The sequence below is a fragment of the Ailuropoda melanoleuca genome, chromosome 6, assembly GCF_002007445.2.
Source record: "Ailuropoda melanoleuca isolate Jingjing chromosome 6, ASM200744v2, whole genome shotgun sequence".
Classification (NCBI taxonomy): domain Eukaryota; kingdom Metazoa; phylum Chordata; class Mammalia; order Carnivora; family Ursidae; genus Ailuropoda; species Ailuropoda melanoleuca.
The window spans coordinates 77,183,397-77,197,794 of record NC_048223.1 but is presented as its reverse complement, the minus strand read 5'-3'; the positions used below and the strand labels follow the sequence as shown (position 1 = coordinate 77,197,794).

At 48.2% G+C, this 14,398-nt stretch overlaps 1 protein-coding gene across 1 annotated transcript; it reads left to right on the top strand.

Annotated features, from left to right (window-relative positions):
* The first annotated feature begins 3,993 nt into the window (after positions 1-3,993).
* Positions 3,994-13,956, top strand: SYNPO2L (synaptopodin 2 like). Its single transcript, XM_019800902.2, has 4 exons — positions 3,994-4,554; positions 5,724-5,875; positions 6,342-6,856; positions 10,074-13,956. Exons 1-4 carry the CDS (start codon positions 4,450-4,452, stop codon positions 12,212-12,214), a joined length of 2,913 nt encoding a protein of 970 aa, XP_019656461.1. The 5' UTR covers positions 3,994-4,449; the 3' UTR covers positions 12,215-13,956.
* Positions 13,957-14,398: the final 442 nt, after the last annotated feature.

Below are 14,398 nucleotides of genomic sequence, written 5' to 3'. Positions count from 1 at the left end.
GATCAAGAGTATCAGTATCACCTGGGAACCTATTAGAAGCACAAATATTAGACCTACCCTAGACATATTGAATCAGAAATTTGGGAGGTGAAACCCAACAAGCCAAGGTTTTAAGTCCTCCAGATAATTCCATAGCATACTGAAGATTGAGACCTACTAGTTTAGATTAGTAATTTGCCAAATCAATTAACATTTGTTGAGCACCTGTCCTAGGCTGTGCCATTTGCTAAGCATTTTCACATAATTTATCCCACTTAACTCTCATATTAGCATAGGAAAATATTTATTATATTTATAAATATATATATTATATGTAATATATACATATATTAGTAGATTACTTCATTACACATTTAATCCTGTATGTGTTACTATATGTAATTAATTATATTACTATTGTAATTAATGTATATTACATGCACATATATTACTATATGTAATTAATTAAATTAATTACTATATGTATTAAATATATAAAATATATTAGTAGATTATTTCATTACACAATCATCTAATCCTATATACACTGTCTTATTTTAGGGAACTAGTAGCTTTAAAATTTTTCCAGATGAGGGGCACCTGATTACCTTAGTCAGTTAAGCATGCAACTCTTTATCTCAGGGTTGTCAGTTCAGTCCCCACACTGGGTATGGAGATTACTTAAACATAAAATCTTTAAAAAAATTATTTTTGCCAGGTGATTCTAATGTGCACTCAAGGTTAATTGAAAGTCCCTGGTATTGCACAATGGCTGCCATGTAGCAAGCAATAAATATTTGACTAGTGAGTGAAAGGATATTTAAAGGAGCTCCTAGGTGGTTCAGTTGGTTAAGCATCTGAGTCTTGATTTCCACTCAGGTCATGATCTCAGCGTTGTGAGATCGAGCCCTACATTGGGCTCTGTACTGGTTGTGGAGCCTGCTTAAGATTCTTTCTCTTCCTCTCCCTCTGCCCCTCCTCCCAGCTTGCTTGCACTCTCTTTAAAAAAAAAAAATAATAATAAAATTTAAATTAAAAAAAGGACATTTAGATACTCTTTTTACTGAAGGGGTCAAGTAACCGCCCAAGGTTACACAGCTAATAAATCCAGTCCAGTCTAGATGCTAAGCCCCAAGTATTTTCTATGACTACATCATACACCAAGGCAAACAGCATTTAGCACACTAGTAGAGCAGGTATTCCAGGAAACTCTGCAGCTTTTGATAACTATACTTACAGCATCATTATGTTATGATTTATAACAGAAAGAGATCTGTTAGTGTACACCAATTGAATGGAAACCTAAAAATAAGTAGAGATTTTATTATTAACATGGGTTGGCATGTTTATGCACACCTATCTGTATCCATCTTTCCATGACCACCTGTGCACTATAAGAAGTTATTTAATTTAGCCAACATTTATTGAGCACCCATCACATCAGGCATTGCTCCCTGAGCTGTTGATGAGCTATTGCATATCGTCCTTTCAAATTTCTCACAGTCTAGGAGGAAGACAGGTCTATAAACAAACTACAAAACTGACTGAGAAATGCAACAAAAATATGAACGAGATACATATGTTGCCCAGAGGAAGGAAGGATTAATTCTATAGAATGGAAGTTGGGAAATGGGCAGGAAAGGCTTTATGGAAGAGGCAACAATTCAACTGGAGTAAGGCTGATTAGAATTCCTCTACATGGCCCAGCACTGCACATAAGAATCATCTGTGGTGGCGTGCCTGGGTGGCTGAGTCGTTAAGCGTCTGCCTTCGGCTCAGGGTGTGATCCCAGCATTCTGGGATCGAGCGCCGCATCAGGCTCCTTCACTGGGAGCCTGCTTCTTCCTCTCCCACTCCCCCTGCTTGTGTTCCCTCTCTCACTGGCTGTCTCTCTGTCTGTGAAATAAATAAATAAAATCTTTAAAAAAAATCATCTGTGGTACTTTTTATTTTTTTTAAAGATTTGCTTATTTATTTATTTATTTATTTGAGAGAGAGAGTGCGCAAGCAGGGAGAGAGGCAGACGGGAAGCAAACTCCCTGCTGAGAGGGAAGCCCAAGGTGGGACTCAATCTCCTGACCAGGAAGATCATCACCTGATCAGAAAGGAAGAGTCAGATGTTTAACCAACTGAGCCACCCAGGCACCCCCTCTGTGGTACTTTTTAAAATGGCAATACTAGAAGGTATAATGCTGAGTGAAATAAGTCAGAAAAAGACAAATACCATATGATTTCACTCATATGTAGAATTAAAGAAGCAAAACAAACGAACAGAGAAAAAAAGAGTCAAACAAAAGAACAGACTCTTAAACATAGAGAATAAACTGATGGTTACCAGAAGGGAAGTGGGTGGAGGGATAGGTGAAGTAGCTGAAGTGATGATTACTGAGTAATGTATAGAATTGTTGAATCACTATATTGTATATCTGAAACTAACTATACTGGAATTAAAATAAATAAATAAATAAATAAACCAAAAAATAAATAAATAAATTTTTAAAAGAAAGAAAAATGTACAATATTTATACAAAGAAAGTTTAAAACACTTCTGAGGAACATAAGATCAAAATAAATGTAAAGATATCTCATTCATTCATTCATTCATTCAGTAAAAACAGCACTGACTATATACCAGGCATTTTTCTAGGTTTTGGAGATACAGAACTGAACAAAACAGAGAAAATCCTTGCCATCTAGGAACTAATATTCCAGTGGGTAGCAAAACCTAACATCAAAAATATGTCAATTCTCCCTAAATTAATCTATAAAGTTCACAATACCAATAAAAATGCCAATAAGGGGGCACCTGGGTGGTTCAGTCAGTTAAGCATCTGCCTTTGGCTCAGGTCATAATTTCAGGGTCCTGGGATCGAGCCCAGTGTCAGGCTCCCTGCTCATCGGGGAATCTGCTTGTCCCTCTTCCTCTGCCCCTCTGCCCTGCTCATGGTCCTTCCCGCTTTCTCTCTCTCTCTCTCAAGTAAATAAATAAAATCTTTTTAAAAAATACCAATAAGATTTGGGGAGCCAAATATTAAATATATTTAATATTATTGCAAAATGCAAAAATGGAACATGGATCCTTGCAAAGATTCTGTAAAAAAAAAAAAATGTGTTCCCAAAGTATACCTGTTTAATGTTGCTATGAAAGAACAGAAGGGGGCCTGTCCATGATGCCAACCTGAATGAGGTTTTAGAATTATGACTCAGTATTACACTACCAATCGTTTCTCCCCAACAGGGATTATAAAAAGAACCAGATACCCCGGAAACATGACCCTGGAGTGGGAGGGCTGGCAAAGCTTCTGTGTCTACCTCCCAGACATTAGTCAGAGTCTGGATCTGCTTGGCTATATACCAAAGGAAAAAAAGAAAAAAGAAAGAAAGGGAGGGAGGGAGGGAAGAAAAGAAAGAAAAAGAAAAGAGAAGTAGCATAGACATAGGACATTCAGAACCCATCATTAGACCATCTTAGTGTTTTGTGATACTGGTTTGCATAAAATAAAGGTATGGCATGAGAATCATGTCTTCTTCTGTAAAACTCCTGGGGTCTAGACATTCTTGCCTCATTGCTTATTTAAAAAATAAAACTAGGCTTAGACCAGAAAAGGGAATTACTTCTAATTTTTGGCAAGCCCCTAAAATTCAGGGGCTAAATGAACAGAGAATCACAAAGTGGACAATTTCAACAGTTGTCAAAAGAAGGAAAACATAAAAAATAAAATAAAATAAAATAAAACGGCAATACTAGGTACCAGACCAATAAAATCTGAATTCCTAGAGGTGAGGCCTGGGAATCATTATATATATATACATTAATAGATTATTTCATTATATAATCATCTAATAGTATATGCTGTCTTATTTTTGGAAATCAGTAGCTTTAAAAGATATATTGCACCCAGCACTGCCGTGGGATATGGATCTCCATTTTGATTAACAGGCAAATTCATACAGCAAGGGGGCACACTTCTGGGGAGCTTGTGAACTTGTGGGACACGTCCAGCTGTTCCTTGCCATGGCACTGAAGCTGCTGCCACTTTGAAATGAGCTTTGGAGGAAAGCAGTTGGGATTAGTCCATGATCCTATCAGGGAAGGCACAGTCCCTAAAAGTATGTATATTAGTTAGAACTAGTACTCTGAGTCCTGAGTAAAAGGCCCATGCAGGAGAATGGGGGAAAGGGGAGGGCAGAAATTCTTACTATAATTAGCTTCGGGAATAATACAGCTGGGGGAGGGAAGGGAGTACAGCCAGCAACTATTTTGAGCACAGCTCCGATTGACAGGACATGTGTGCTGGACTGTACTGATCCCAGGGCCAAGTTGCCTGCCTGTGGTGTGTGGTGTGGGGGGGAAGGCCTGGGGCAGCAGGAGCAGGACTGCCATACAGACAGGCCGGACGGGGTACCAGCGCCTCAACTCTCTCCCTGAGACACTGTCCAAACTCCGAGGGCCATAGGCCAAGCTGAGCGATGGGTGCTGAGGAGAAGGTGCTGGTCACATTGTCAGGGGGAGCCCCCTGGGGCTTCCGACTTCAGGGGGGGGCCGAGCAGAGGAAACCTTTACAGGTGTCCAAGGTAAGGGAGAGCCCCTATTATTGAGGTTTCAGGGAAAGGGGAACCCAGGGGAATCCGGGAAGGGTATTGTGGTGGCCTTTGGGGGAGAAGTGGGAGGCTGTGAAGAACAGGAGTGGGGGTGGGCAGGTGGGCAGGGAAGCATGCTCGTCTGGTGGGAGAAGTTTCTGAGCACAAGCTTGCAGGGTGGGCGGTGGTTAGAAAAGAATTCCTGGTTTCTGGGGTCAGAAAAAAAGAAAGACTGCCTCAGTTCCCTGCGGCACCATGGTAGCAAAGGCCCAGTCCCGGCCATTCAGTCTTTGCTCTCCTGAGTCTGTGCCTCTACTCCAAATTCCAGGAATATAGGGAAGGTTCTAATTTTTCTTTAATTATATTGGTATGTGATGAGCTGAGGCTGTCTTACCCAGCCCTGCCCTGCCCTGCCCAGGCCTTCAGTCCTCCTCTTTCCCTTCACCAGAGCCTTTCTCTCCTGAGGCGAGACTTTTAGGTGCTAGGAGGGTTATGTGCCTGTCAGATGAAGCTGTTATGTGTTTGATTTCACCATACAGGCTTAATTTTCTCAACTATAAAATGCAGGTAATAACAGTACCTACTTCATAGAACCATTCTAAGGATTAAATGCAATAATACACGTAGAGTGCTTGGTATCATACCTCACATTTAGCAAGCACTCAATAAATGATAGCCATTACTACTATTATTATACTTTAACATATGTACATGTGTGTGCACACATGGCACACATATACACACGTACAATCTCCCAGAATTTTCTGGATTCCCTCCAATCCGGAATAATGTTCTAAAATCTTGACTGTGTAGGTAATAGCCTAGAAGAGGGCTATTGGCGATTAAAGATATTGCCCTTGAAGGGAAATCTTTAGGGGATACAACCGCTATTTCTAGTACCTCCACTCTGCAGTTTTCCCCAAGCCTCTTTGATTTGGTGATTACCCTACCTCCCCTCATATGATGTATTACTCCCTCTAATCTGTGCCTTCTTCCCTTTAGATAGGCGCCCTCAACTGTAGCTCCGTGTCCCTCCTCACCCTTTCCTACCCTGCAAAGTATATCCCCTCCACGCATAGGTCCTTCCTGTCCTGACTCCTTTCATTCTATTCCCACTTAGAGCCCTCCCTCACCTACAATCTCTCCTCCCAACACCTCCTCAGATCCGAAGACGGAGCCAGGCTGGCAGAGCAGGACTCCGAGAGAGGGACCAGCTTTTGGCCATCAATGGGGTCTCCTGCACCAGCCTCTCTCATGCCAGTGCCATGAGCCTCATTGATGCCTCAGGGAATCAGCTGGTCCTCACGGTGCAGCGGTATGGACCCCTCCCACCCCAGCCCACCTCATCCCCCTAGCCCAGGGCTCCCAATGCCTGTCTCAGCTCTATGTCTCACTGGCTTGTCTTCAGCTACTACTAAGTACCCACTTCTGCTTGTAAGTTTGTGCTGGAGTATAGATGTCTGTCTATGCCTCCCAGGAGGCTTCAGTGTATCTGCAATTAAGGGCTGGGGTGTCAAGTGGGTATCTGAGTGTGTGGGCTTACTTCAAGCCCTTGCCTGTCTCCTCACCATCATATCTCCCTCTAAGCCCATGTCCACTCACAGCCCTTCAAGCACATTTGCCCCCCTGTTTGTCTTCAGATCCCCACTCTTTCCAGCCCATTCATTCAGCCCATATGCCAGTCCCCTCTCTCCCTTCCTTCCTTCTCCCATCCCCTCTAGATCTCAGCAGCTGTCAGTCACCCAACCCATTTCTCAAGTTCTGTCCTCTTTCCCATCCAGGGTAGAGGATGAGGGGCCTGTGCGGTCTCCATCCCCTGGTGAGCGTCAGGCGTTGTCACCCTTATCGCCACTGAGTCCTGAGCCCCCTGGCGCTCCAGTTCCCCAGCCTCTTCAGCCTGGGAGCCTCCTCTCACCCCCTGACAGTGAGGCTTACTACGGAGAGACAGACAGTGATGCCGATGGCCCTGCCACCCAGGAGAAGCCCCGCCGACCCCGCCGCAGAGGCCCCACGAGGCCCTCCCCTCCGGGAGCCCTACCTGATGAGGTCTACCTATCTGACAGCCCTGCAGAGCCAGCACCTGCTGCCGCTGGTCCTTCCAGTCAGGGTGACAGCCGTGTGAGCTCCCCATCTTGGGAGGATGGCACAACCCTTCAGCCACCCCCAGCCGAGACCCTGCTGTTGCCCCATGGCCCCCTCCGGCCTGGCCCTCATCTCATCCCTATGGTGGGGCCTGTTCCCCATCCGGTGGCAGAAGACCTCACTACCACCTACACCCAGAAGGCCAAGCAAGCCAGTGAGTGCCTGAACCCTTTTTTCCCTAGCCAGGATCCTTCAATCTGAGTCCTAAATCTACCCCTCCATAACCATACTTTATGCTTCCTTTGGATATAGTCCTGGGGACAAGTGGACAAGAGAGATGAGTAGAAGGGGAAAATAATTATCCTCACAGTCCCCATTATTTTTACTGTTTGAATCAGGGTGGCAAAAGATGTAGGTGGTTCAACCCAACCCAGGAACAGAGTGAGTAGGGAAGTTGGAAAGGGACATGAAATCAACAAAGGGTTTGCTTGTTGTTGCTATGATTTTGCTAAGTGTCAGAAAGGGTGAGGGCAGAGTGCGGACATGATGCGGGGGAGTATTTGGAATTAGGGCAGGGGCTTTTCAGTATGAATTGCAGGCACAGCATCAGAGCTACCTTTGACATTTGTAAGTTCAAATGGGTTCCTGGGGACTGGGAGCCTACGGGATAGTCACGAGATCCCTAGGAAGTGGTAGAGGGAGGGATCTTCGACTCCTTATCTCATGCAAGAATGTAGGCCTGGGCAGAAAAAGCCAGTTCCACTTATCTCAAGCTCTTTGCTATTTTTGATGTGAGCAACAGAACAAGGTCTAAGGGTGAACTTTCTCCCTGTCCCATGCCTCTATCCCAGAGACCTTTCTTGTTACCTTGAAAATCTAGGATTACCGGTCCAGTTCTCATTTCTCATTCCTCCCCTCTACCACTCTGATTCTTGATCCATAGAATTTTGTGTGTCTAAGTCTGGAACAGAGGCTAAGGACACTGATAATTTAGAGTCTGACATCCCTGAGAATGTCCAGTATCCCACAAAGAAATTCCAGATGCATGCCCAGGATCCCATGCTTATCCCCAATCCTCATTTTAGCACCCCTCCCTTCCTATCATTCTGGGTAAGACTGCAGTTAGTGGCTCAGGGCTATTTTTAGCCAAGCAGACCTCGTTGTCCAGTGGGGTGGGGTGGGGGAAAGGGTAGGCAGGTGTCCACGTCCATCACACCGGGGCTTGTGGGGCAGCAGAGAGAAGGGAGGGGGCTAGGCTCCAAAAATAGCACAGTGAGCTCATTCAGCTGCCAGCTCTGGGGACAAGACAAAGGGGCTTTAAAAGGCGTGGGGGGTGGCTCAAGCTGGTCCTGCTCCAGCCAACACTGCATTTCTCGGCATGGAGACCTTTGAGCCCATCAGCCAAGAGCTCCTCAGCCAAGCCAGCTGCAACAAAGCCCCAGATCCAGCTTCTGGGCACCAGGACCCATTCTACGCAGGTACTACCCTCCCATAGCCAAGATATAGAATGGAGGGGAATACATCAAGTTTAGGAGGGGCTGTCTTTGAGAAAGGTCTTATTCCCTTATTCCTTCCTCCTTTTTGACTTCTTCCTTCTTTTCTCAGGAGAATTTCACTGCCCCTTTCTCAGAATGGGCTGATGCTATGGCCACATGTCAAAGGGGTTTGTGACTACATGAGCTATAGAAAACTCATGGGGAGGGAGTGTGTGTGAGAGAAAGAAGTGTGAATCCGTGAATCCATGAAGGCATGTATATGGGAATCCATGGGAGAATATATGCGTGAACAAGAAAGTGTCTGTATACACGTGTGGCTGGTGTCAAGAAGGTTTTAATAGTAACGGTTACTCACCGTGGGCCTTCGGGCTGCCGTGAAATGCTAAATTTACCTACACTATCTCATTTAGTCTTCATAGCAGTCCTGTGAGATAGCCATTATCATCCTCATGTACCCATGAGGAAACTGAACTTCAATGAAGTGAAGTAACTCTACCATGAACCAAAACCTGACCCGAACTCTGACTTCAGTGCCTATCTCTCATGCACAGTACTATTCTGTGGTACAAACGTTGGGATAGGTGGAATGAAAGCCCTAATTAGAAAGGAGCTTGGTATCTTGAGTGTGAAGTGGATGGAATTTCAAGAATTTTTCAGGAGGAACTGGGGATCATGGATCAGAGAGAATCTTTGTCCAAGGCAGGGTCCTAGCAGCAGGGCAGCCTCTCCCACTTCCTGACCCCACCTCCCAGGCCCCACATGGTATGGGAAGCCCTGCCCAGGTTTCCCTTACTACATAGTCCTTGTGTGTCTGCCTATTAGTGGCTGCCTGAGCTCTCTACCTGGAAGGCTGACCCCCAAAGAAGCCCACCCCACTCCCACCCCAGCTGGCGGGAGTGGGGGGGTTGGTGGTGGAATATATTTAGCTGGTGACCTTGAGATATCCTGAAGATTTGGAGGGTTGCCTTGGAGAGCAGCACTCTGGCTTTTCCTGCATCTCAGATCTCAGGCTATCCCTGGCTGTGAGTAGCAGGGGTGTGAAACACAGAGGAGTGTACTTGTGGTTAGAAGGCCAATATTGGTTGCAAAATTTTGTCCAAAGTGTTAGCAACAGCGTCTCTGCAGAGGGAACTCTGGGAAGGAGTAAGCATGTGTTTGAAGGTATTTGAGTGGCTGTGTTTTTGTGTGGGCACCTATGTATTTATATACATATATGTGAATTAGGGTGTATATAAACTGGGGTATACGTGAATGAGAAAAAAGTACATAGGAGAAAATACGCTCATAACTGGCCTTCACTAGACCCATATTCTTGTTGAAATGCGTAGTGGTTGTTATTTCCATGAATGTGTATGATGTGGACCACATAATGGGGGTGGAATTGTGAATGAAGATCCTTCTTCCTAAGGGTCCTTTGTGTCCCTATCACAGGGGTAAGGGGTGAGAAGAGGAGATAAGTGCCTAAGTTTCTGAGAAGCCCCCTAACATGGTCTCATTTTGTCTCTCCCTGAGACCTGTCTCATCTTCCTGGCTGCCATGGGAAGTGACTGCCCTCCACCCTACCCCCAGCATTGCCAGCCAGGAATGGTGGGAGGCAGAGGAAGAATGTGTGAGGGGTGGGTAAGAGCACATCTCTGGGAAGATAGAAGCAGAGTAGATGGGAGAGAGCTTAGAAGGAGAGCTGTGAACAGAGTGGTGTCAGGGAACCAACTAGACTCTGCCTTCCCTTCAGCTGTCCTTGGTTTCACCTTTCACCTACCAATCTGCCCCCAAGTCAGAGGACTTTGCCATAGGCAAGAGACACTGTGGATCAGACCAGTGAAGAAACAGTAATGGGAGGACTGCAGAAACTGACTGGGGTGTGGTTGGGGTGAAAGCCGTGGAGAACAGGACTAGAAGAGGTTCACTGACCATTCTTCCTCCTGGCCTCCTCAGAACTGCAACGGGCAGAGAGCCTCCAAGAGAAGAGTGTGAAAGAGGCCAAGACCAAATGCCGGACAATTGCATCCCTACTAACTGCAGCCCCCAATCCCCACTCCAAGGGGGTGCTTATGTTTAAGAAACGACGGCAGAGAGCCAAGAAGTACACCCTAGTGAGCTTCGGGTCTGCGGCTGGGACAGGCGCTGAGGAAGAAGACGGCGTTCCTCCAACCAGCGAGTCCGAGCTGGACGAGGAGGCCTTCTCCGACGCCCGTAGCCTCACCAACCAGTGCGACTGGGACAGCCCCTATCTGGACATGGAGCTGGCCAGGCCAGGCTCAGCTGCAGCAGAGCGCCAGGGTGGGCAGCTGAGTGAGGCCTCCGGCAGAGGGGCCCAGCTCTTTGAAAAGCAGCGCCAGCGCGCAGCCTCCAGCACCCAGGAGCTGGCCCGCGATGGTCCAGCAGCCATGCTCAATGGGCAGGGCCTGCAGTCACCACCTCGGGCCCAGAGTGCTCCTCCAGAGGCGGCTATGCTCCCATCCAGCCCTTCGCCAGCCCCTGTAGCCAGCCCCAGACCCTTCCTCCCAGGCGGTGGAGCCCCAACCCCAGCTCCAAACATCTTTAACCGGTCAGCCAGGCCCTTTACCCCAGGCTTACAAGGGCAGCGGCCAGGTACCACTTCGGTTATTTTCCGGCCCCTAGCTCCCAAGAGGGCGATCGAAAGCCTGGGAGGCCTCAGCCCCGCCCCACCGCCCTTCCTGTCCCCTCCACAGGGGCCCACCACTCTGCCCAGCCACGTGCCAGCCTCCGGTTCCCCCAGCACTCCACGTTCCTCGGGCCCCGTGACAGCCACAAGTTCCCTGTACATCCCAGCCCCCCATCGTCCTGTAACGCCAGGAGGAACCCCAGAGCCTCCCGCTCCCCCTAGCGCCGCTGCCATGACCTCCACCGCTTCTATCTTCCTCTCGGCTCCTCTGCGACCCTCTGCGCGCCCAGAGGCTCCCGCCCCAGGCCCCGGGGCACCTGAGCCCCCCAGCGCTCGGGAGCAGCGCATCTCCGTGCCAGCTGCTCGCACTGGCATCCTCCAGGAGGCCCGGCGACGGGGAACCCGGAAGCAGATGTTCCGGCCAGGAAAGGAGGAGACGAAGAACTCGCCCAACCCCGAGCTGCTATCATTGGTGCAGAACCTGGATGAAAAACCCCGGGCTGGGGGAGCGGAATCTGGTCCTGAGGAGGATGCTCTGAGCCTCGGGGCTGAAGCCTGCAATTTCATGCAGCCACCAGGGGGCAGGAGTTACAAGACTCCGTCTCACGTGACACCTAAGACCCCGCCTCCAATGGCTCCCAAGACCCCGCCCCCAATGACTCCTAAGACTCCACCCCCAGTGGCTCCTAAGCCCCCACCTCGAGGGTTCCTTGATGGGCTAGTGAATGGGGCAGCCCCTTCGGCTGGAATCCCTGAGCCAGCAAGGCTTCAGGGCAGGGGTGGGGAGCTGTTTGCCAAGCGGCAGAGCCGAGCAGACAGGTATGTGGTGGAAGCTACACCTAGTCCTGGCCTTGGCCTTGGCCCTCGGCCCAGAAGCCCTTCCCCTACACCCTCACTGCCCCCCTCCTGGAAGTATTCACCCAACATCCGTGCCCCACCTCCTATTGCTTACAACCCACTGCTCTCACCCTTTTTCCCCCAGGCTGCTCGAACTCTCCCTAATAAGGCCCAATCCCAAGGTCCTCGGGCAACCCCCAAGCAGGGTATCAAGGCTTTGGATTTCATGCGGCACCAGCCCTACCAACTTAAAACTGCCATGTTCTGTTTCGATGAGGTTCCCCAGACTCCTGGCCCCACCTCCTTAGGGCCCCCCAAAACTGCCCGAGTCCAGGAGATCCGCCGATTTTCCACTCCAGCACCCCAGCCCACTGCAGAACCCCTGGCCCCCACTGTGCTTGCCCCCCGAGCAGCCACTACATTGGATGAGCCCATCTGGAGGGCAGAGCTGGCCTCAACCCCCGTCCTTAGCCCAGCCCCTCCTCCAGAGTCTCCCAGGGGTCTTGAGACTTCCCCCAGCTCCTGTGGCTTCCAGGTAGCCAGGCCCCGGTTCTCAGCCACCAGAACTGGATTGCAGGCTCATGTGTGGAGGCCAGGGGCAAGCCACCACTGAACAGGGCACAGCTCCCAGGACCAAGGAGAGGTGGAACGTCCAGTTCCTAAAGTTGCTTCTCCTACCCTCCCATGTCCTCTCTCAGGCATCTGGAGGCTAAATTCCCTCCTGCCAGAGATAGTTTTGGAGTTGGTGTCCCATCCTCCTGGCTCCCCACTTCCCTGCTGCTTTGCAACCTACTATCTCTGCTTTGTTATCTGTGCTTCTCTTTGTCTCTGTAGTTCCTCGTGTGGATCTCTATATCCCAGTCTCCACCCACACCCCTCCACTGATTTCTCTACATTTGTGCTTTTCTGTGAGCCTTGTTTTAACGTTCAATGAGAAGCACACAGAGAAGTTACTAGTGAGACCTCAGGCAAGCAGCTCACCATCAGGCAGGTTTCAAAGGGACTGAATTGATCTCTGTTTGCACTAAATTGCTTGCTACTCCTCACTCTCATTTCCCAAGCTTGGCTGGCATATATCTAGACATGTATGTGTGCAAGTGTGTATGTGCGAGTGTGTGTGGGCACAGATGTGTTCTTATGTCTGAGGCAAGAGTAAGAGGAGTGGTCTAAATAAAGACCCAGTCTGAGTCTTTGTACTAATTAAAGAAGGGTCAGATAGCCTCTCATGGATAGTCTAGCGGGAAGAAAGAGATTGATTGGAATTAAAGACCAGTGCCTGTAGCAGGGGTACAGCATCTTGTGAAACTCACAGATTATGAGAAGACCTGAAGGGCTGGGGCAGTTTGTAAGGGCTGAGTTATACCAGCTAGACCACGAACAGAACTAAGAATTCTGTTCATCAGGGGGCTCCTGGCTGGCTCAGTCGGAGGAGCATGCAACTCTTGATCTCAGGGTCCTGAGTTAGAGCCCCACACTGGGGGTAGAGATTACTTAAGCAAGCAAACAAACAAATAGTTCTATTTGTCAGGATTTCAGAAAGTTAGCAACTTAAGAGCCCCATGCTGAGCTACAAGCATCCAGAAAGTGAAAAAGAAAGCCAGAAAATTTCCTCTGAGAAGGAAAAAATCATTGGCTTCATTTCCTGTACCTGAGACAGAAAGGAGGGTGAAAAGAGCCATGGTGTGGAAAGTGAGGCAGAAACCAGGAGCAGAGTGGAACAAATGAAATTGAGCCACAGGGAGGAGCATGGGGAGGGAGAGCACAGTGTTGGCAGACAGGAGAGTTGGGTTTCAAGAAACTCACTGTGGGATTAGGGAAAAATTTGAGAGGGAAGAATGCATTTGTTAGAGTGAGGCCGGATGATGGTGGGAGGATGTGAGAGAGTGGGCTGAGTGTTGAAAGAATAGGTAATGTCTGTTCTACCTCCTTTGAGTCTGTCCTTCTACCTTCTGCAGCTTGTCATAATGACCTGGAAAAGGGCAAGGAAATACCCAGAGCCAATACCTCTTTTCAGTCTGACCCCATCCCTTGAACCCTAGCTCTTGTTCCTTTCCAGCTTCAGATCCTGCTCTCTGATCCTAGATGGGTATGGACTCCCCTCTCACCATGACCACCACCAGTCAGCCACGTTTGCTGCTTAATCTGGATTGATTGTTGCCTTTGGATATTGAGTGAGAGTCACAGTACTTTGGTTTGTGCACAAGAATAAACTTATGCTCCAAATCTTCTGTTGCCATGATCTCTTCTAGCTTTATACCCAACTCCTAATTCTCCTCCATCTTCTCTAACCCATTCCTCTGATCTGACTCCTGATTTCTTTATCCATTCCTGCCCTATTTTTCACCCTTTGCTCTTCACCCCCTGGTCTTTTGCTCTTCTTTACCAGTTCTGTTCCACTCTGATTTAGGCACCTCCACCATCCCCTTTGGTTCTCTCTCCCTACATTCTCCATCCAGAGTCTCCCCTTTTCTGTCTCCTGCTCCATACTTCCCAGGCAAGGCCTCAATTTCAGAACCAAGAAGAATGGAAAGGCCCTCTGAGCTTTTGCCATCATCATTTCCTAGCTCTCTGGAGGAAGCAATGATGTTTCCATGGGAAAGCAATGCCTGGAGGTGAAGGTAGGGTGGGAGAGGGAATAAGAAAGAGTGGATCAGTGTGGATTGAGTCTAACATAGAAGAGAAGGCACTGGAGGCAGGCTAAAATTAAGGACTTCTGAGAGGGAAAGTGCTATTACTCCAGCAGGGGGCATATTTGTGCAAATAACCAGGCCCAGGACCCTGATGCTCCCACGTATGG

Bases quoted from the DNA above. Each gene is read 5' to 3' on its own strand.
- SYNPO2L (XM_019800902.2), top strand. From the start codon at position 4,450: ATGGGTGCTGAGGAGAAGGTGCTGGTCACATTGTCAGGGGGAGCCCCC. The intron at 4,555-5,723 runs GTAAGGGAGAGC...ACACCTCCTCAG, and splicing joins AACCTTTACAGGTGTCCAAG to ATCCGAAGACGGAGCCAGGC. The intron at 5,876-6,341 runs GTATGGACCCCT...TTTCCCATCCAG, and splicing joins CTGGTCCTCACGGTGCAGCG to GGTAGAGGATGAGGGGCCTG.